Source organism: Vicugna pacos, chromosome 9, assembly GCF_048564905.1.
Source record: "Vicugna pacos chromosome 9, VicPac4, whole genome shotgun sequence".
NCBI classification, from domain to species: domain Eukaryota; kingdom Metazoa; phylum Chordata; class Mammalia; order Artiodactyla; family Camelidae; genus Vicugna; species Vicugna pacos.
The window spans coordinates 33,353,063-33,376,200 of NC_132995.1; the positions used below are offsets into that span (position 1 = coordinate 33,353,063).

Sequence of the window (23,138 nt, forward strand, 5' to 3'; positions counted from 1 at the left end):
TTTACTTCAAAAGAAGTGAAGTTCCAGAACTTGGAGACTGTATTAGACAGTAAAAACAGAGACACTGAGGGCTGTTTAGCTCCTGGAGAGAATGTTTACATATCAAAGGGTTGGAGTTAGATTTGAGGCCCATTCAAGTTTCAGGAAGGGAGGGGGTTAGTTACCTCCTTCCTTTTTTTAAAGGAAAAAAAAACAAAACTTCCTTTTTTTCCTCTTGTGCCTCACCTGTGGAGTGTCCAGCTACTTGCAAAGGACAGTTGAGCCCTGGCCAGAAGTGTAGGCCTGGAGTAGGTGGGGGAGATGTCTTAGTGTTTATTTTAAGGAATTAATAAGAAAACTGTCTCTGATCCAGAACACCTCATGTGTGCATTTGGAATAAAACTAATAACAATGAACATTAAAAACCACACAAGCACTGACAAATGGTTACCAGACTGGGACAGGTCCTTTCCCTCCTCCTCCACCAGCCATGACCTGCTCTGGAGAAGGGAGGCAGTGAGACATCAATCAAACCCCAGCTCTGCCTCTCCAGGCTGGGAGGTGCCAGACACCTCAGGGCCAAGGTCAGCAAAGGAGGCTGTGGCCCTGGTTGTACAGTGCAAGAGCTATTGGTCCCTGCCAAGTGGATTTTCCACAGAAAATTCAGGACACCCAGTTAAATGTGAACTTTGAAGAAATAACAAATAGTTTTTAGCATCAGTATGTCCCAAATATTACATGGGCCATACTTTTTTTTTTTTACGCCTCCATTAATTATTTATCTGAAATTCAATTTTAACTGGGCCCCCTGTATTTTTATTTGCTAGGTCTGACATTCCAGTGTGGTGACCATTGAAGACCCCTTGGAAATACTAACACCTTATGCCCATTGAAAGAATAAAATAAAAAGGATACTCAGACCTTTCTCTTCATTTCTGAAGGAATGTTGGAGCAGCTTGTGCTCAGATGTTGAATCCAGGAACTGCTGACTTCCATAATTTATGTGTTATGGACTGAATGGGTCCTCCCAAATTCATCTGTTGAAGCCCTAATCTCCAAAGGGGCTGTCTTTGGAGATGAGGCCCCTCAGGAAATAAGGTTAAATGAGGTCATAAGGGTGGGGCCCTGATCCAACAGGATTAGTGACCTTATAAGAAGGTGGGAAAAGCCTGCGGGAAATAAGCCCTGATGCTCAGGTTCTTCTTGTGGGATGCATTGCTCTCTCCTAGTCAGTGTCCCATCCACAGAGAAATATTTGAATTTGATCTTGGTCAAAACAGCCCCCACTCCCCTCTATTGCCTTCTCCAAGGGTCTCTTCCTGATGTTTGAATTAAGAAACAAGTGCCTCTACTAGGCCAAAAAAAGAAGAAAAAAAAATCACCTAGAATGGGTGACCTAGATCTTGAATTTTAGATAACCAGAAAAGTCCCAGAAGTACTTTGTCTGCATCGGTGAGGTTTCTTACATTGTGAGTGATGGAACTCTGATGGACTTAAGCCAAAGGTGAATTTACTCAAAATACACAAAATATACACAATACTCAAAATACATAAAAATAGGTTGTGTATTTAGGGAAAAGCTGAAAGCCAGGCCAGGAAAGACAAGAATGTGGGTAGTAACAAGAATCTGAACAATCTAAGCATCCATCAATGGATGAATGGATAAAGAAGTTGTGGTACACACACACACACACACACACACACACACACACAATGCAATATTAACCATAAAAAACAAGGAAATCCTATCACTTTCAACAACATGGCTCACCGGCTTCATTCCTCATCCCTACTCAGACTTGGCAATGCCAGGCTACTATTTGATCATCTCAGTGGCCCTGTATGGTGCAGTGTGTTATCTCCATGAGGTCACTGGGGCTCAGAGAGGTCATGGTCATCCATGGTACACGGTCAAGTACACAGTCAAGCTGGGACTGGATGCAAGGCAGTCTGAACCCAGAGCCCATGTAGGTCAGCAATCTGAAAGGGCAGCGTTAGAACAAGTCTAACAAGGTTGGGGAAACTGTAAGCAGTCGGCTTGGTCAAACCAGACATAAAAAGGCCTTTGTTGAGGGACTTAGGCTCCTAGGGGTGGTTTGATAAGAAATGCCATAGGGATATCGCTCCAGCAACAGGAATGCAGGCTGGATGACAGCCCCAAGGATGTCAATAGGAAACCAGCTAGGGAGCCTGAGCCAGAAAGTCAACTTAGTTTTTCTCACAAAAGTGTCTGTCCTCCTTGGTCAGTTTCTGAAATGAATCCACAAGCCAGGAACATTTGTCTAAATACTTTTAATTAAAATGCATGGCAATAGGGTGAAAGCCAGAGCATAAATACGGTATTCACGTTTGCTAAGAAAATAGATGAAAATATTCCAGGTAGCTGAATACATTTTGATAATGAAATTTTAAACAGCTTCTTGGTTTTTAATATTATTTACAATATTTATGCAGTTAAAAAAATAGCTTACTACTCATCTTCTACCAAAGTGCAGGAAATGTTGCGACATTTTAAATCAGGAGAGATTCAACACACATAAGGTAAGAGTCCTGTTTCAGCTACAGAATGACGGTAATCCTGAGCTGTACCATCCAGATCTTGGCGATCAACCAGGACTGTTCTATCTGAAGAACAACGTCAGCCTCAAATTCGATTTATCTCATGTCCAAAGTCTGTGAACGTGTCAAGTTTTATGAGATTTCTCAGTGAAAGAAAGACACCACTGATCTCATTTCAAAATCAATTTTCTTTCCAGGACAGTTCTGGGGAATCTCAAGATTCTCTCACTTTATATAATAAGCAGTATACATTCAAGAGTTGAGATCTAAAAGAATAAGTACATTTATATAAAAAAGATTCCTTATTAACTAGGAGCTCACAGTGAAGGTGTCCTTGAAACATTTCAACATCTACTGAAGGGTAATACGTTTGCTTTATTGATGCATCTGAAATACTCGCTAAAGATGAAAGCATGGATTTCTGTGCTTTCCATGTTCTGTCCTTGGGTTGCGGAACATACAGCACAAATATGAAAATGAGGAATCGGGGTGGTAAAGAAAAAATTAGCCAAAACCTCCTGACTTCCCTTATTTAAAAACAGTGTTTACCAGTGAAATGACCTCTGTATAAGATTTTTTAATTGCAGTATTATTTTTCACAGTGTAAGACTGAAAATGCTTATCAATGGGAGGGTGGTTAAACGTTACAGTACATCCATACAAAGGACTAGACTGCAGTCTTGAAAAAATAAGCAGACCCTTTATGTGCTGATAGGGATCAATCTCCAAAATAAATCAAGTGAAAAATAACAACGGCTTCAGTAGGTTACCAATTGTGGAAAAAAAAAAAAAAAGAAAAGAAACAAGAATGAATTTACCTATTTCCTTGTGTAAGCTTAAAAAACCTCTGAAAAAATAAACAAGAAACTGATCATAGTGGTTGCTTCCAGGAAGGGGAGCAGGGAGGTTGGGCATCTGGGGTAGGAGGGAGAATTTTTACTGGCTAACCTTCTGTACACATGTAAATATGTTATTACTTTTAAAAGTAAATTAATAAAAGCTTTTAAAAAGGGTAACATAAATTGCCCATCACTATATTCAATATAATGATTACTCAGATGAATCTGTTACCCTGGGATTTGGAAATGCTTAGACCAGCCTGAGAATTCCCATATTGTTTACTTCTTTTCACAGGGGAAATGAAGATTCTGCTTTTAGTTGGATGGATAAAAACACAACTTTGCCAGCCTTCAAAGGCTCCTTCAGTAGTTCACAAGGTTCCTGTAATTTTATATGAAATGAGCAGGACCCATCAGAATGCTGTCTTTGGTGTGAACCGTTGCTGATGGAAACAAATGGCCCAACATTAGTTTTTGTTTTTAGTCACTCATTCCCCCAAGAGCTATTCAGTATGCAAATATTATCTCCATGAATATTCACTTGACTGAATGACTCTTTTTCCTTTTTTTTTTTTAAATCATAAAAGCAACACAACTTGATGAGAAACCTCAGGAATTTCAGTGGTGTCAGCCATGAGATTCCACATTTCAGGCTTAATCGAAGTTGCTAACATCATCTCTACAGCAAGGGTGTCCAGAGCAAGTGATAGATTAATCCCTGCTGAGGAGGATTGGGTAACTGGCAGAGAGGATGCTCAGAAACACTCACAGCCCCTTGCCAGTAAGCCATTTCCATTTTATCTATCCTGGGGTAACAGCATCACTGGGAACTGAATACAGTCTGAGGAAGATAAGTGCTGACTGTCCTAAGGAGCATCACAGTCTTAACGTGACTGCCCAGCAAAGAAAAACAGCATCGGGCCAGGGGTCAGACGTGCTGTAATTCCCACTTAGCCAAAGGAGCAGCATAACTGCCTTCCCTTCTGCCAGGAATGGGAAGACAAAGCCAAGGGAAAACCCCAAATTCAACAACCGTTTACTTCTCCCACAAGGCTTCCCATGCGTTGAAGCCCCAGAGTAAAATATTTTGTTCTTAAAAATAATAACAGGTGGGGGGAGGTAGGATTCTCTACTCACAGTGGGAACTTTGGGGCACAAACACTGGGAAGTCTGCTGATTTCAACACCAGCCCCAGGGAGAAGCTGATGTCAAGGCAGGAACACTGGCCGAGCAGTTAACTGAGAGTGACTGAGGTCACTGCTGCGGATCAGAGCCTTGGCCTGGGGGCGGGGGAGCGTGAGGGGCGGGGGGCACGAGGTCGCGAGGGGGTGTGCAGGGCGCATGCACCTGCCTGTGGCTGGCCGCTGTTGACCAGCTCATTCCTCCTTCTCCTCCTCCTCCTCCTTCTTCTCCTCCTTCTCCTCCTCCTCCTCCTCCTTCTCCTCCTCCTCCTCCTCCTTCTCCTCCTCGTCCTCCTTCTTCTCCCCCTTCTTCTCCTCCCTCTCCTTCTTCTCCTCCTTCTTCTCCTCCTCGTCCTCCTTCTTCTCCCCCTTCTTCTCCTCCTCCTCCTTCTTCTCCTCCCTCTCCTTCTCCTCCTTCTTCTCCTCCTCCTCCTTCTTCTTCTCCTCCTTCTTCTCCTCCTCCTTCTCCTCCTCTGGGATCTCCACTGACAGGACCTGCTCGCTGGGGTCTGGACCTGGGCTCATGTGGATCCGCACTGAGTGCTCCTCGGACTGGGCTGCCCCCTCCCCGTCTCTGTCGGGCCTCCTCTGGGGGGCAGGTGGCGGAGAGCGCAGGGCTGGAGGGTCCGAGGGTGCAGGCTGTTCTGGGGCGACCGAGCCCCCCTCTCCCATGGGGTCTTCAGAGCTCTTGGCCTGGAATCCAGAAAGAGTGACTCGTGAGGCACAGGGGTCTTGGAGGGGTCTAGGACACCCAGTTGCCCCCTTCTCAGACCCCTGAGGAGGAAGATAGCAGAATGCAGTGGGTGAAATGGAATGGCTGGGTTGGGCAGAGCTGCATCAGGGTTATTTGGTAGAAAAAATATATTATGGGAAAGTTTAAGGATTAAAAATCCTGGTTGGATTTGGTGAAAGGTCTTGGAGATATTTTAGGTCTCTGCTGAGTTGCAGGGCTAGAAGTCGAATGAAGTTGCCTATTTAAGGGCAGAGCCCTGGCACTGGTCACTGAGCTGTTGAGGGAAGAGAAGCTGTGATCAGAAGGGACAGCCACCAAGGACTCTGCAAAGCCCAGCCAGTCTGCCTTGCCTGCCCCAGTTACAGAAATGGGTGCTCCCAGGTGAAGGAGAAAAACTCTAAGCAAATAAGGTAAAGACTGATGAGAGCAAATGCAGCTATGGCCTGGCCGCTTTTCCAGAAGGTCTCAAAGGTGGAGACCCCCCCAGGGGAGGAACAGGCTGGGTGCCACTGGCATTGGGCTGAGCTGAGCCCCTGTATTTGGGGACTTGGTGGTTACCTCTAGCCTCCAGCTTGCAGGGTTCCCATGGATGGGGTTTCTATGGGTACAATCAGGGAATTGGGTGAAAACCCAAGCCTTTGTGGATACCCACTGCCCTTCCTGCTCTGTCTGACCCCATCTCTGCATGGGAGGAAGCAGGAGGGAGCAGCCCCCAGAGGAGGAGGCCTGATAGTCCACAACTACCAAGATGCACTTGAGGTGGTGGTAATGAGTTTAAACTGAGAGCAGTCAGCGTATTTATCAGGAATAGAGACCCGCCTGATGTTTGCTCAAGTCATAGGGGGTTGAAGGAAGGGAACTGGGTGGGAGTGGGGGAGCCAAGACCCCCCTAGAACCCAAGGCAGCTCTGGGGACCTGATGTTCCCTCTGTCTTGGTGTTTCTGCATGTTTTGGTGCACATGTTCCACCCCAGACTCTGACAACACACTTCCAGGGCAGGATGCCCAGATGGTACCCATTATGGGATCATCCCGAAGCATCTCACTATGAGTGGAACCAGAAGGATCACGAGGAGGTTGGTCAAGTGCTTCACCAGGTTTAAAATGCTTTTATAAAAGGTATTCAAGATATTCTGCACCCAATGTGGCAGCCATGAGTAATCTGGGTCCCAGAGGGTCCTAGAGGAGCTTCTCCAGGTCACAGGGCAGGCAGTGACAGAGCCAGGATTGGACCTGTGTACTTAGACTGCTATTTAAGAGCTCCTTGCACTCTGTCATTCTGCCCTGGCTGTTCTAAAATTGCCTTTTATGAGAACATGCATGCAAATTTAATTCACATCTCCAAGCTGCCTGGGTGAAGAGCTAACACTTAGAAGCAACAAACCCCATTTCAGATAAAACCTTTCACTGTCCTGAGAACACTCTTGGAGCTCATGTCCACTGAGCCCCAGACCCTAGTCAGCACTAAAGATCCCAACTTGCCAGCTGAACCCTGCCCTTGACAGTTTGTGAGCCAATCATGTCTGTCCTCAATCTGGGGCCATCGGTGGCTAGTCTGGGGAATGTCTTAGAACCCCAAGTGACTTTGGTGTCACTCCCCAGACACCTGCTGTCAAATGGCCTCTGGACGGGTCCCCTGGGCTCTGATACCAAGCTGGATTAGATTCTGTCACGCAGACACTGCTGTCCCTCCCTGCCACTGAGCTCCTGCCTAACCCCATCCTCCCTTTCCCAGCAGCCTCCCCAAAGGGCAGTCGTGAACAACCATAATTAGTGCAATCATTCTAATTGGCATTCTTGGCATTAGTCACAGAAAAAAGCCCCAGAACTAATTTTAAAATTCCCTTTAGATTTATGGGGGCGGGAACAGTCGGCATCATGCCTGTTGCCTTGGCTTCTCCTTTCAAATCTGTTAAATTGTCACAGACGCTACATTAAATATGAGAACATCACTGTCGTCTGGTAACAGACATCCCTGCCCAACTCCCACTGCTCCTACCTCCACAACAGCACCCGGACTTCCATTTGGGGGAACGCCCTCTCTGCCCCACACCCAACTCTCAGTCTAGGGATGGGCATATGCGCCAGTCCGCCCAGAGCACCACACTGAATGGCTCAGGAATTGACACATGACCCAATTCTGTCCAATGACTATGAGCCCTGGGACTTTTTGCTGGAACTACTGGAAGAGAGGTACTTTCTGTGGGAGCTGCTCAACCAGGAGGATGTAATCTTGGGGGATGTCATCTTAAAGCCTGCCTGGGATTGGGGCCATCCTGAGGGAAGCAGAGATGACAGAATGGCAGAACTCATCCTGTTGGCATCATTTGGACTTTTAGATCCAGCCTTGCCTGAACTTTTCAGTGACTTACCCCAATAAATTCCCTATTTTCTCAAGTTAATTTAAACGTGCACTGTTGCTTGTATTTCTGTCACTCGCAACCAAATGAGTACTGACTGATCCAAAGAAGAAAAAATATTCCCTAAAATTCAGTGTGTGGGCCCCTCAGCCTTCTTCCTGGCACGTGGCTGAGACAGACCAGGTGGCTAGGTCTCCAACGACATTACCTGTTCCAGCAACCGCTGCTGTCGTGCAGCTGCCTCCAGCGCAGCCAGCTCCTTGAGTCGAGCCCTGAGGTGGGCAAGCTTGCCGCCTTTGGCCCCCTTGGCGCCCATCTTTCCTGCTGCGGCCAGGGCGGCACTGAAGAGCTTGGGGGTGCCCGCCCTCGGAGGAAGGATGAGCACGCTCTTCTCCTTGGGCTTGTTGTTATTTCTCAGCATTCGCCTGAAAGAAAGCAGCGTCCGCTAACATCACCGGCAAGCTCTGGTTCTGGCAGAGCGCTTTTGCTGAATTGTGTGATGACGGTTGTTTTGGCTAACGGTTTTTGAGCTTTTCTGAGCCCAGCACGGCACTGCTTGAGGTATCGCATCTCACTGAATAATCAGAACAATGGAAGTTATGTGGGTCTTACTGTCGGCACCTTATAAACGAGGCTCAGAGGGGCTGAGTAACTTTTCTGAGGTCACACAGGAAATGAAGGAGACTTCAATATATGGAATCAGAAATAGGATGCCCAGGTGAAAGAGAGCCCAAGCTTTTTGCTTCTCCTTCTTTTGCGTGTCATTTTACCATCATCACCATCACTACGTTAACACTGAGTGTCTGGATGCATCAGACCCTGTGCTCAGTCCTTTACAGGCGGGCATGCTTTGGTGACCCCCTGTGATCCTTTTCCTGGTGTTCACACCTCTGTGTGTCTCCCTCCCCTTGAGGGTGGTGGGACACATGGCTTGCTTTCAACCAATGTAGTACAGCAAGGGTGAGTGAATGTCACTTTTGTGAATGTGCCACATAGGACTGTGGTCTGTCTTACAAGGAGACGCTCTCGCTTGCTGGGAGATGAAGTGATCAGCCACCTTGGCAGAGGCCCACATGGCAAGAACCTGAGGGGAGCCACCAGCCAACAACTAGCAAGGAACTGAGGCCCCCAGTCCCACAACCACGGGACCTTGGAAGCAGATCCTTCCCCAGTCAAGGCTTGAGATGAGACCCAGCACTGGCCAACACCTTGATTACTGCCTTGTAGTGGACTCACCCAAGCCATCCCCCTGACTTCTGACCCACAGAAACTCGGAGATAATAAAATTGTGGTTTTAAGTGACTCAACTTGTGGTAACATTGTTATGCAGCAATAGGTAAGTGATGTACACTTGTCCTGTAGTCTCACATCATCCTCACAGGTAGTCCTATTATTCTCCCTGGTTTCAAATGAGGTTATGGAATTGAGTAACTTTCTTAAGGCCACACAGCTAGGAAGTGGCAGAGCTGGAATTCAAACCCATGCTTTTGACTCCAACACCCCAGGTCTTAATGATTACTAAGCAGCATTGTAGTCATTATTTTCTTGGATGCTGACAATACTCTGTGACATGGAAAGGGCTGGGATTATTCTACTGAGGACAGTTGGGGAAACTGAGGCTCAGAATGGGAGGAGTGACACAGCCAAATTTGCTAGGAAGTGGCAGAGACAGAGTTACAACCCAGATCTAACTGCAATATACCACCCTGCTTCTCTAAATAAGGGGAGAAATTTCCATCAAAGAGAGCCTGAGCCTTTTATAAGGAATTGTTCATGTTACAAATATGTGATGAGTGGTCTGGCTCAAGAACAAATGAGTTTTGCCTGCAGTCTAGTGGGCCTAGACAACTAATTGGCAAATTCATACATCAGGGTTCCAGCAAAACTTGTTTGTTTAAAAATGAGACCATTACTGGCTGCTTATCTAATCAGAGGCAATGGATTTAAATTGTGCATATTGATATTAATTGTCCAAGACTTGCGTTTTCTAACTGAAGCTCCCCCAGGAGACCACAAACATGATAATTCATCAGAAGCCTTTTACAGGACCGGCTCTGTCACCTGTGTTATTTGAGTCCATAATTCACAGCATTCCAGTCCGCGGGAAGGCTCGGCGTGGTATTCAAATGACACGAAAGAACCATCTGCAGGACCTTTGCTGATTGCTAATGGCTGTCTCTGTTTTGAAACATCGAGCCAGCTCTGGGACATTTCCAGATTAAGAACATTTATCCTCATTTTCAGATGACACGCGCTTCACTTTAATGACTGTATAATTCACCCCTGGAGAGAGTGGCACGCCTGAGACCTCTCTGCCTCATTTCTTGGAACGGCAAAGTCAGAGCCAAGCATCTTACTTCTTTGGGGCCTCAGCCCACCCCCCCGTCTGTAAAGTGGGGAGCTTGGACAGAATCCCACATGTGGCTGCCAGCAGCTCAGACAGCACGAGGCCCTGTGGGTCTCACACCCATCTCTCCTTGGATGGGCTCAGCCCGTCCGTGATCCCCTGCCTCTCTCCACAAACTTGCCTGTCCAGAGAACCAGACTCTGATGAATCGTGCCACGGTCCCCTCTGGACTTCAAGGCCCATCGGCCCCCTCCTTCCCCTGGCTGCCCCAAGCCAGGACACTGCAGGTATGGTCAGGAGCGAGCCTCTGAGGGATCCTAGCTGATTTGCCAAACCCACACCTAAGCCAGCCACAGGAACGGGATGACAGCGATCAGCATGGCTTTTCTGAGCAGATCTCCCCTTGCAGGGGGGAGGAAGGAAGGTGAGGGGAACCTGGTGCCCATTCTCAGGCATAAACCATCAGTTCTCATTATCCATGGTAGTTAAATCCTATAAAGTCCCTGCAAACACTGAGTTAGTGACTACTGACCCATCGCTTCTGGGGGGAATACAGGATTCTGTTCCTGTGAGCTTCTCAACACATTTTCATCACCTGATCACTCCATAGTCTGGTCTTGTGTGTGTTTCTGTTTAAAGACATCTTATTTAATATAAACCATTGATTCATTTAGAACGAACTCCTGGCTCTCTAACCCAGGTCTAAAGGTAGGAGCACAGACAGCACTTCAGCACTACCCCTAGGTCCACTTTAATAGCAAAATCACTAATAAAAATCACAAAAATGTGAATCATGTGGTCCAGAGTGGACCACAAAAAGAATACTTGTTTACAATATGAGCTGAAACAAGAAGGCAGTGGGTCACCGTTTTCAACTTTAGCAGGGAATGTGCACTTCAGGGGACTCAAAATTTTCGCCACTCTGTGCACATCTGCAAATGTCCACGTAAGCCCTTGAGTACTGATTTTGGGGTTACAACTAAAACAGCACCTTGTGTGTGCTATACTCTAACATTGGGGCTACATCCACTCACCTAGGGGCTGCCAAAAGGATCCTGTAAAAACCTAAGTCACAGTAAGTCACTCCTCAGTATAAATCCTGCATAGCTCCCATCTCCCTCAGGGTAAAAGTCAAAGCCATTGCAAGGCTCACCTACAAAGTCCTACCCAATCTTATCCCTTCCACCTCTCCCATCCCATTCAAGCTATGCTCGTTTGATTGCTGGTCTGAGGGTATACTGAGTCTGTGCCTCCAAGGGGCCTTTGCACATGCTGGAATGCTTTTCCCTGGAGGCAGTTTCCCAGCTCACTTCTTCACTCTGTGCAGTTCTCTGAAATGCCACTTCCCCAGGATGACTTTTCCTGACCAACTGAGCTCACAAATCTCCCTTCCGTGACTTTACGTTTCCTTATGGCCTTTATCCCCAGCTGACACATTCAGTTCTCCACTGTTGGTCTCCCCAACTAGGAGGTAAGCTGCTTTATTCCCTGCTGTGTCCCCAGGGCCTTGAACTATATGCTCAATAAATTATTGTGAATGAATGTTGGTGAGTTTGTTCCCTTTATCATGACTATTCTCTGTCAGTTTATTTATGGTGACTGAAGTAGAAAATAAGAATTTGTGATAAAAGGCAAGGGCTAGCCAGCAGACAGGTGGATTAAAAAGGCTTCATCCTTTTATCCATGGAAAAATTATAGAGAGAACGTAATGGATAAAAAGGAACAATTATTATTTATAGTTATTGAGCGCTCCATGTGCTGGGCCCTCTGCTGGAGACACAACATTATTTTACTTAATCATCTCCACAATCCTTATTTTACAGTGGAGAAACTGAGACCAGAAAAGGTAAGTAACTTACCCAAGGTCACACAGCCAGTACCTCGCATGGACCAGATTTGAGCCCTATCAGCCTTCCAAGCCTATTGTGCGTTTCCTACCACAACGTACTGCCTTCATCACTCAATTTGAAACCTAGTCTAAGGGTCTGAAAGCAAAAACCTGCTTTTCCACTCCCCAACAACACAACATAAAGACACACAAGGTTATTCACTGCAGTACTATTTATCATTGAAAAATACTGAAAATAGCCTAAGTGCCCACTCATAGGAATGCTCTGAAGTTTGTCAAAAGGAATGAGGAAGCTGTCTGTGTACAGATAGAGAATGTTTTTCAGGATTTATTGTCGTGTGAAAAAAAGCCAAGTGCAAAAGAGAATCTACAGTATGCTACCCTTCGTGTCAGACAGAAAGGGAAATAAGAAAATGTTCATGGAGCTGCCTATTTTTGCAAAAGGAAACACAAGAAGAAAAAAGTGGAACTACTGAGTTTGGATTTCTATAAAGGGTGGGTGGCAACGGAGGTTGGGGGAGAGTCTGGCTGCTTCTCTGAGTGCGCTGTTTTGTAGCATTCTGCCATGTTAATGTTTTACACATTCAAATACAAAAAATCAACAAGGATCAGGGTGGGGGAAACCCTAAAATGGAATGCAAACCAAAACGTGTGAACCTCACTGTGTATCACATGAACAGAACCACCACACTAAAGGGAGGAAAACAGAACTAATCCACATAACTTTGAGCACAACACCTCCATCAGAGGCACTCAGGCCAAAGACACAAAGAACTGCTTTCTACTTGGAAGGAGTCCTTCTTCCCAGCAGTATGGGACAGGCATTCTGGTCCTGCTTTCTCTATCTTGTAGGACTGAATAAGTGAATAAATGTAATAAGAATAAAGGGAGTCAAATTTCTCAGTGTTAGAGAGGGAATTTACAAATATGGAAAAAAAGATTAGACTGAACTCTGTGATGCTGGATTGAAATCGTTAGCTAGGTGAAAATAGAGATAGAGATGTATAGAGATGCAGATAGACACAGACCAAGAAGTAGACGCTGAGATATCCGTACCTGTATGTGCATATATATATATAAATATATATACACATGTATATATATTTGCATTTCTACAGACAGGTGTATACGTGGGTATATTTCCCAGCTCTGTCCACTGTGGAGGCCTAATAGCACCCTACTAGCAATGAAACCACTTAGTACTCAGATCCTGGTTTCTAAAAACCATTCCCCTCTAAAAGGAATCAAGCCCCCTTGGAGAAATGGCCATTTCCGGGAATGCGGCAGGGAAAGGACTAGGTGAGTCCAGGACTCCTTAGTGTGCCTATAAACAAGCAGGTGCTAAAATATGATGGGGGATGTAACAAAGGTTCACTACAGCCAGCCTGAGGAGGCACCCAGTGGCCAATCTGGAACAATTTGGGCATCAAAATAATGACTGTAACAGGATATCCATGGAATAAAGCAAATTCATACTGTTATAAATAGATAAATGAATGAACAAGTGAGAAAGAAAAGAAAGCTCTTGTTACAGTAGAATGCTAGCTAATAAATGTAGAAGGCATGATGGAGTTATAAAACGACCATTTGCAACCACTGTGGCAATCATTGCAAGGAACCTTCAGTGGATGCTGAAAGTAGTGAGTTAAAGTTAGACGAGGAACAGGAAGTCTATGTCATCTCAAAGTGACTCCCCACTCAGTACTCATTAATTTCAAAGAAAAATCGTAACTTTAGGGTACAGAAACTTTAACCAACATCATCAGTACTGGGAGAAAGCAGCATCACGGCACTGAGAAGGACACACCACTTATGAGCAATTCCTGCCCAAAATGCAGAACCTATTCAGAGACATCAAAATCATTAAACAGAGGGGAAAGGAGAGGCACTTCAACCCCTGATGGAGAGAGACCAAAGTCATTGGGCAATATCTTACAACATGGGATCCAGGAAGAAGAAAAGAAAATTGTAGAAGACACTGTTGGGACAATTAACAAAATTTGACTATGGATTAGGGCTGAGATAACAGCATTGTTTCAATATTGAACTTCCTGATTTGGAGAAAGCTACTACAGTTGTGTAAGAGAAAGTCTTAGTCCTTAAGAAATGCACACTAAACTATACATAGATTTTTTTTAATTAAAAAAAAAAATACCTGGCCTTCTTCCGGAGCAACTTCTGAGACTCGGGGTAATGCACCAAAATTTCATTCAAGTCCTTCTTATCCAGAATGAAGAGGTTGGTAAACCCGTGGGCCACCACGTTAGCCGTGCGCCGGTTCCCGCCCCCAACAGCCAGCAAGCTGGGGCAGAGAGGGAGGGAGGTGAGACCCTTCAGAGGCTACAGTTTGGATCACACTAATATCTTCATTTCCAACCCCCGGCCTGGAGCACAATGATGGCCTCACGCAGGTGAGAGCTGGGCCCACCTGCACGTGTCAGCAGGTACGGGGCCGCATCCACAGCAGTTTCTCCCAAAGGGCCCTAGAGGATGTGGTCCTACCCACTGGCCACCCCCTTCCCCCAGCCGTTGACCAAGTCCCCTCATTTCACCCCGCTCTGACCTTATTTCTCCAAACACAGATCCAGCTTTCAGCGTCACCAGCACAGCCTTCCCATCTGGGCCACCCAAGACCTGCACCTGCCCCGCCTGGATGATGTACATCTCCCGGCCTATCTCCCCCTGAAACAGAGAAGGGGGGAGTCCCTCTGTCATCATACAAAGGCGACCCAAAGCAGTGGGGCTGGGGCCGGAGGCTGGTGGTACAGCACAGAGGAACCCAGGCTGGGGTTCAGCCCTGACAACAACTTTGGTGTATAGTGTGGGGACAGTCACTTCCCCTCTGGGGCCTCAATCTCTCCATCTGTGGATTGGGAAGATGGCCTGCCTGCCTGACAGCATTACAGTGGGGAGTGAGTGGTGTGATGGAGAGAAAAGCGCTAGACAAGGAAGTGCAGGTGTGATACTATTTGGCAAATTCTCAATTATGCGCAGGGATGGAGAGCCAGAGGCACGAAAGGCTCACAGTGGTTCATACAATAAGCTGACACCTATGCCTCCCCCATATCTGCCCAGCGCTGTTCTAAGTGCTCTGCATGACTGAGCCTGCTTAATCCCTAACAGCCCTCTGAGGTAGGGACTCTTTGCCCAAATTTACAAAGCTAGGCCAAGGCAGAGCTGGGATTTAAATCCAGGGGGTCTAGTTCCAGAGTTCATGGTTGTTACGAGTTGAATTGTGCCCCACTCCTCCAAATTCATGTGTTGGAGTCCTAACCCCCAGCTCCTCAGAGTGTGACTGTATTTGAGATAGGGTCATTGCAGATGTAATTAGCTAAGTGAAGATGACGTCATACTGGAGTTGAGTGAGCCCCTAATCCAGTATGACTGGTGTCCTTATAAATGGGACATTTGGGGACAGAGACAGCCATAGAGGGAAGACAGTGTGAAGACACAGGAAGAAGACAGTTATCTACAAGCCAAGGAGAGAAGCCTGGAGCAGATCCTTCTCTCGCTGTCTCAGAAGGAACCTCCCCCTCCGACACCTTGATCTTGGACTTTTGCCCTCCAGAACTGTCAGATGATACACTTCTGTTGTTTAAGCCATTCCATTCATGGTACTTTTGCACGGCCGCTCTAGTAGACTGATACAAGGGTCTTAAGCCCAAATTAAACCAAATGAATGAATGCGTGAAGGAATAGCTTGCTTCTGACTACAATCAGAAATACTGGGTCTGCCACGCACTGTCCAATCCTCGTGCCGTCACGGGCTGTGCCCTGGCCTGCTACCTCACACTTGGCCCATTTAAAGGGAGAGAGACCAAGGACAGGTAAGTGGCTTACACTTTTGATTTAATTTGACCAATGTTTCCTGGGCATCTCACACATGCATGGCCTTCTTAACAAAAAGGAAGGAAGTTTTGTTTCCCTGTTTCAGTGTCTGGTTTGACACAGGGCCAAAGAGTGAGGGGTGGAAAGAACTCACCCTCATCTCATTAACCTGCCCAGGGTAGTTCAGGGAGGGCCTTGGGGGGTGTGTCAGCAAGACTGTCACAGAGCAAAACCTGACAGCAGAGGGCGCCATTCACACATGTTCACCAAATGCTCCCTGCAGCTCCCACGGCAAACTCCCCAACAATCTGATTCACTTTCCCTCCTGGGAATTAAAGTCTACGTTACCCTCGAGGATGACAGCAACGGCAATGGCACCAGCTCTGTGCCAGCCACAGCACCAGACTTTGAAGGCACACCTTTTTTCAATTCTCACAACCACCTCATGAGGGAAGTACCATCAATATCCCTACTTTACCCATGAGGAGAGCCAGACTCAGAGATGGCAAGCCACTTCCCCAAGGCTGCACAGCTAAGAAGTAGCTCCAATGTCAGACAAATCACTCTCTGGCTCCCAAACCTCTCTTGGCCTCTAAGGCTGAAGCTTTAAGTTCTCAGCCACCTGCACCATCCTTGTCCTCCTCCCCACAGCTTTCGGCTTCCAGAAACTTCACCGCTGCACAGCATACAACTTGGAGATGGGGGCCTCCTTGGGTTGAAGGTACCTAAGTCTTACAAGAGGTTCTTGAGCAATATTTTCACCCCTGCACACACACCTCGCCTTACTAACAGCTCTGAAATCTGGTTCCTGCTCCCCGACCCCGATCACTCACTCACCGAGTGACCTTGGTCTCACCTTGAATCCCAAAGAATGGGAGCACAAAGGGCCTTACACACTGTCTGGCCCTGGGATTCAAACCAAAATGTTTCCCATAATCAGGTGGGTGATGTAAAGGAGAGAAGGGAGCCTGTGGGGCAGTGGAGGGTGGTGGGGCCTATGGCATCAGGAGACACCTTCAGCCAGCCCCTTCACCATTCCAGCTTACTCTTGCTATTTAGGAAAGTGGGACTCAGTGCTAGCAGATTTTCTGTTTTCAGCTAGAAATCTGGATTTTTATGTGACACCTTCCAAGTTTTAAAGGTTGGAGACTAATTCAACATTTTTTTTTTTTGGAGTAGATTAAAAAAAAAACACTCTTAAAACGTCTGTGGACTGATCCTATGTAAGGGCCATCACTTTGCAACTTCTGACCTATCCCACCCCTTCTTCAGCCCCATTTTCCTGGTAGGAAGACCAAGACCCTGGAAGCAATTCCATCTACATAGTCAAGACCCTGCCCCTCTTTAGGTTCCTCACTTTCTTTTTCTGTAAAGTGGCGTTCCTCACCCTAGCTCCCATGTTCCCATGAAGAGGGAGCCAAGCCAGAGGCACATCTGAGTTCAGTGCCCGGAGCTGGACAAAGCCTCCTTGGGCCAAACAATCCGGGAGCCCCGGGGTCAGCTCACTGTGCTCCTCCCGCTGGCAGTCCTGCTCCCCCCGGGCTTGTAAGCCTCACTGGCCTGCAAAGGTACCCCCTCCAGCCCGGCTCCCAGCAGGCAGGGGTCTGTGAATCCCTGACCATGCTGCGACTGCCCCGGGTCTCTCACCTTCTTACACACGTAGTCGTTGGGCAGGTAGACGACCGAGCGGAGCCTCTTCAGCATGTCGAAGATCATCTGCCGGTCGCAGCCCTGGCCCCGAGAGGAGGGGAAAGGAGCTGTTTAGAGGAAGGCGTGGGTTCGGGGCCTCCCAGAGTCCCGAGCGTGGGGCCCCTGGATCGGTCGTACCTGGAAGAGCGCCACTTTGCTGACGATGTCATAGTTCACGTCGATGGCGAGGTCCAGCCGCATCTTGTCTGGAAGCTGCACCATCAGCTCTGACTCATCTGCAAACAAGAGCCTGGTGAGGGGCAGAGACATGGCCAGGTCCCTCCCTCACACCCAAAGGGCTGAGCCCACACTGCTCTGGCTGGGCCCGTGGCACACCATTTCTCTACCATTCAGAACCATTCTAGGTTGGGAGGGTACCCTCTCTACCTCCAGGCCTTTGCCAATGCCATTCCCTCTGCTGGGAACAACCCCGTTCACTCATTCTTCAGAACCCAGCACTCATGTCACCTCCTCCAGGAAGCCTTCCCTTGACATCCTTCTACCCAGCTATTATGTTATCAGTCCTTGTGCCATAGCACTTATAATGCCTTTTACTGCAATTGTTTGCCAATGGTCTGTCTTCTCCACTCACGTCATAAGAAGAACATTAGCAAGAACTAAAGTATGTGGAGCATTTACTGTACCAGGCACTGTTTTACAGAATGTTTCACCAAAGTGATTTTATTAAATCCTCCCAGCAGCCCAAGAGGCGCCCCACTACTATAACCTACTTTACAGACAGAGGAAGGGAGGCTTGGGAGGGCAGTGACTTGCCCAGCGCCACACAGCCCAGGGGATGGAATCAGGACCCCAGCCAGGTCATGTGGTCCAGAGCCTATCCTGGGAGAGCAGTATGTCTGCCCACCATGGGGTCTACAGTGCGCAACAGAGAGCTGGTAACTGGAGACAGGAGATGCCCCTCCAAGCCCTAATGCTGTTCCCCACCCACTGCACCACCATTAGTTTAGGGCTCAAGTGCTGGGTCTGTGCAACCCTGGGCAGGTCAGAGCCCTCTCCGATCCTTAATATGTGACCTTGTGAAAGGGGGCAATGATAGTGATGTCACAAGGCTGTCACTGGAATGAAATAAGACAGTGGAAGTGAACATGCCTTGGAAACTATTGTCATGTGCATTGTCCACAGACTTGCCAACATCCCCAGCTCAGGAGAACTTGGGCCTGAAGTGTAACTTCTTTGAGACCAGAATGAATCCCACAAATGCAGCGTTGGGGGGGGGGCTTTCATTTTGCTGAGGGCCTTGGGGGACTCTAGGTCACACTGCCAGAGGCCTACAAGCTTTTCAGAGGCCTCCAAAAGGATGTCAAGGCTCTGAAAACAAAATTACTAGCTCCTAAAGATAAAAAAAGGAAACATTTAAAAAAAAAAGTCAATTAACATATAATTAGCATATTCAAATTTCACTAAGGATTCCATTTAGAATCCATGAAAATATCACTACATTTGGAAACAATTTACAGGTAAGATTCTTACAATTTGAGCATACCTCATCATTGACATGAAAGCAGAAACAACACTGAATGAAAATGCATTGTTTTAGCCAATTTTGGAAGCAAAGTATAACATCAAAAATCTACAAAATATATATGATATGTATGGATGTATATGAAGAAAAAAGGAGACAGAGACAGGAAGTCTTCCTTTCCTCCTGACTTCAATTGTACTTCCATCTTCAAATGGAGATGCATTTCAAGACGGGGCAGGGCATTCAGGAGACAAGCCCCTCAGGTCTTCAGGGGTCTCCTGATGGCCCAGCATGGGGCACTCCAAAGTCCTCCCTAGGCCCTTCTCACTTAAATGTTGGTGCCGCAGCCAAGAGAGGCCCCAGTGCTCACAGCCTCAGGGACACAGGACGAGGGCAGGGCCCAGGAAGGCAGGGCGCTGGGTGGGGGCAGCTGGTGGCAGCAGGAGGCCGGGGAAGTGGGGTGGGGGCAGTCTTACCCAGTATGCCTTGGGAGTGCCAGGTGTACTCGTACCAGGTCTTGACACGGTTCTGCACGGACCTGGGGATCTTGTAGAAGTTCATGTACTTGACTGTGCTGTCCATACAGCTGCGGTAGTAGGTCTGTCCCGCGGTGGCGGCCCCCACCACGTCTCTCATCTGGCGGCAAGGAGGGGTGGTCAAGGAAGCCACTGGGTCAGAGTGGGGCCCTGAACGGGCTTTGGGGACATGTGTCATGGGCAGTTTCTTAACATGGACCAGGGTGCATGCTTGCAGCGGTGGGTGGGGGTGGTGGAGAGCAGGAGAGGGGGAATCCCAGGTCCACACCAAAGGTGTAGCCAACAGGGGAAGTTCTGCCTCCAGTGTGGACATGGATGAGAGAGGCTACTGGCCCCTCAGGTGGCCTCAGGTCCCTGGGGCCACACAAGGTGGGAACCCGACTAGGCTGATTCGTACAATGTGGCCCCTCGGTGTCGAACCAGGTGTACTGCTCCTCAGACAGAGCTCCTCAAAGGTAACTCTGAGGACCCCTGATGGCCACCTCATGCACTGACTACAATATGAGCTACACCCCTCCGCACATAACACACATAACACACACAGATTAGAATCTACCAGGGGTTTTTCTCCAAGTAAACAGTCCAAATCCTCAGCCTTTGCAGAAAGCCATTCATCCTAGCTCTCCAGATGTCCTGACATTTTAAATAGGAAGCAACCTCAGAGAGGAAATGGGACCTTTCCCCCCATCACCACCCCTTCACCCAGCAGCTCCCAGAGCTCCAGGCTCCTGACTCTCAGTCCAGTGTTCTTTCCTGGGCTTAGTCTGAAAGGAACAGGCACAGATGGTGACTTTCTGGCAGCCAAGGGAGGGAGAGGGGACCTGCAGGCAGACTAGTGACCCAGCTACCTGTCCAATCATCACGGAGAAAGCGAAGACGCCCGTGAAATAGTTCAGACCCTGGAAGACAATTTCAAAGAGTGTCCTGGGGTCGGGCAGGCCGCCAATGGTGATGAGGGTCTTCACAGCCCAGTAGTAACAGCGAATGTAACTAGGGAGAGAAGAGGAAGGGAACCTCAGTCGTCACAGGCCCCACCCTGCATAGCCTGGGCAGCCTGGCTCGGAAAGATGCACGGTGTGCGAGAGAGAAAACACATCACAGCTCCTAAGTGCAAAACCCCACCTCTCCCACCGCCCACAGAGCCCTCTGCAGCTTGTAGAGCATGTTCACAGGTGCTGTCTGGCTTGGTCGAAGAGGGAGGGGTGGGCGATGGGGTCCTACCGTGTGGTAAAAGGCATAGGAAATGCCCCGAGCTTGTCTAATTATCACACAGCAGCAAGAGTGCCTCACACACCTGTCCACACCTTCAGACTGCCCTCCCAGGGGTGAGATCGGCAGGGCCTAAACCCAGGACACTCTCAGACGGCTTTCTTGTACTTCCTGTCCTCCTCCCAGCGCACAGGAGCTGTCCAGAGCCTGTCCTGGATCCAGTGTCCTGATATACCCATGGTTTCGGGGTCCCTGCCCAGCTGGGAAATGGAGAACATTATCCAGCTGGCCAGTCATCCGGTCCGAGAATGACCCCAGCCTGGTCCTCCCCTGGGCTCCGTTCACCAGCTCTTTATGCAGCAGCAGCCAGTTTAGAGCATGCGCTCTGGGGCCGGACTGCCTGGGCCCACACCCAGCCCTGCCACTTTCTAGCTCATAGACAACACCCATCTCGCCAAGCCTCAGTGTCCTTCCCCTGAGATGGGCATGACAACAGAACATCCTTCACCAGTGATCCTGAAGATGACACGAGGCACAAAAGAGCGCCTGGCACGCGGCGGGCTCTCAGTAAATGTCAGCTCTCAGAGCCTTCACTGCCGCTGGTGCCTGCAGTGGGGAACAACAGACCTGCCTGTGTCCCCAGGAAGTTCACTGTCTAGTGGGACAGGCAAGTCAGCGTGCAATGAGCACTGGGAGGTAGGGAAGCAGAGGTTATTATGGAGTTGGGCCTAGGAGGGAGGCTCTGCCTCTGACCAGCTGGGAGGCCTGGGGCGGGGCTCTGGGCCTCCGGATCCCTCATTACCACCTGGTACCTGGAAACAGAACAACGGGAGAAAGGCCTGCCCTGTCAAGCCCCCATCATACCGCTCCTGCCCACCAGAGGGCGGGTGAAGCAGCCTTTGTGGGAACTGAGCTGGGCACTGCCTGGGCACTAGGTGTGGGTGCCGCTGGGCCACCAACAGAAAGACCAGTGATATCCCAATAGCTCGGCTTTCCCCGAAACCCTTCCTGGCTGGAGAAGCTAGATGGCACATCTATGGGGCCTCCCGTGTCTTCCATGCCACTGGGTGTGTGGGGGCCCCTGCCTGCTGCCCAGACTAGGCAGAAGGAGAGCAAGACGAAGGAGCCAGGTATGAAGGAATTCAGGGCCTCAAGCCCCTGGCCCATGGCAGGCACTCAAGAAGTGGTCACTATTTTGAAAGTTATTATTAGCCACGACATTGACTTCTGGAGGAATCCTCCTTCACTGCTTATGCTTTGCCTATCTTGGGGTTTCCCAGAGAATCTCATTTGGAAAAGAGTAACACTGCCAGGGAAGTGTGCCCCTTCACTGAGGAGCAGCGAGAGCTCCCCAAGGCTCTGCAGAGGGAAGTCCCAGCCAGCCAGCCCCATCCTCCCCTGCCCTGCTTGCTAGTCCTCCCAGCCCTGCCTGTGATGGGTGCCAGGCGCAGCCCAAGACATAGGTTCTTAGCCTGTTGGGACACTAACCCCTTTGACAATCTAAGGAAAGCTAAGAAGCTTCTCCTTGGAAAAGCCAGCCTGCTCCCAAAATGTAGCCAACTTCAATGGAGGGTTGTGACCCCCTTAAATCTCTAGACCCCAGGTTAGGAACCCTTTTCCTGGTGTGCAGGCTTCCCCGTAAGAATGGCCAGAGCTAGGAAGTTGGGTCACTGACTCCTGTCCAGGCACGGGCTTATTATTGATGAGAAATCTGCATGTAATCCTATCTCCATCTTGTAGATGAGAAGACTGTCTCAGAAAGGGTGAGGGCCTTACCCAAGGTCACAGAGCAAGGTTTATTGAATAGCTTCTGTTCTTTTTGCATAGAAGGGGCTTTCAAGTCCTCTCTCCGTCCTCTTGTGAGGGGATGAATGAATGAGTGAATGAATAAGTAAATGAGTGAATGAAGGAATGGTCTGGCCAGGAGCAAGGCTGTGGATGGGTGCAGCCGAGGGAATAGTGAGCAGGGCCGGTGCTGATGCGGGAGTGCTGGGCCCTGACCCCATTCCGACACACTCCACCCCACGACTTATGTCAGGACTCCCCTCCTGCCTGCCTGGACTGCCCCGGACCCTGGGACTCTCTATTTAGGTGTAGCTCCCCCTCAGGCCACAGGCCCATCACAGAAGGTGACAGCTGATGGCACTGTGGCCGAGGTTGGGGCATCTGTAAGGAGAAGGGGATGTTTGGAACCAACAATCACTCTACAAAGAAGCCGCTGGAACACTAATGACCTGTTGTGTGGAAGGGGTCAAAGAGTTGACAGCTGGATCGAGAGCCTTTTGCATCACTAGTGGGCACAGCCCAGGGTGAGGCAGGTCCTACCCAAGGTGACTCGCTGACCCCTGGACTCTTCCTCTGCCTTTTTGCCACCAGAGCTGACCGAGTACCCACTATGGCCTGGCCCTGGACCAGGACTCAAATGCACGTAATCCTCGGTTACTTCTTCAAGGTGTGGGTCCCATGATCAACACCATCTGGCAGACAGGAAACTGAGGCTCAGAGAGGAGAAGTGACTTACCCACTGATAACAGGTGGCAGTGCTAG

The 23,138-nt window shown here is 48.7% G+C and overlaps 1 protein-coding gene across 1 annotated transcript in view; it reads right to left on the bottom strand.

Moving 5' to 3' along the window:
* Positions 1-4,894: 4,894 nt before the first annotated feature.
* CNGB1 (cyclic nucleotide gated channel subunit beta 1) overlaps positions 4,895-23,138 on the bottom strand; it is a gene marked incomplete at its 3' end in the record, with an annotated part of 49,000 nt that continues 30,756 nt past the window's right edge. The window contains exons 15-22 of the mRNA XM_072968298.1: positions 20,231-20,372; positions 19,323-19,482; positions 17,502-17,599; positions 17,322-17,405; positions 14,410-14,528; positions 14,002-14,148; positions 7,859-8,075; positions 4,895-5,251 (exon numbers count right to left, since the gene is read on the bottom strand). Of these exons, the coding sequence (XP_072824399.1) occupies positions 4,895-5,251; positions 7,859-8,075; positions 14,002-14,148; positions 14,410-14,528; positions 17,322-17,405; positions 17,502-17,599; positions 19,323-19,482; positions 20,231-20,372 (1,324 nt within the window). The remainder of the gene's footprint in view (positions 5,252-7,858; positions 8,076-14,001; positions 14,149-14,409; positions 14,529-17,321; positions 17,406-17,501; positions 17,600-19,322; positions 19,483-20,230; positions 20,373-23,138) is intronic.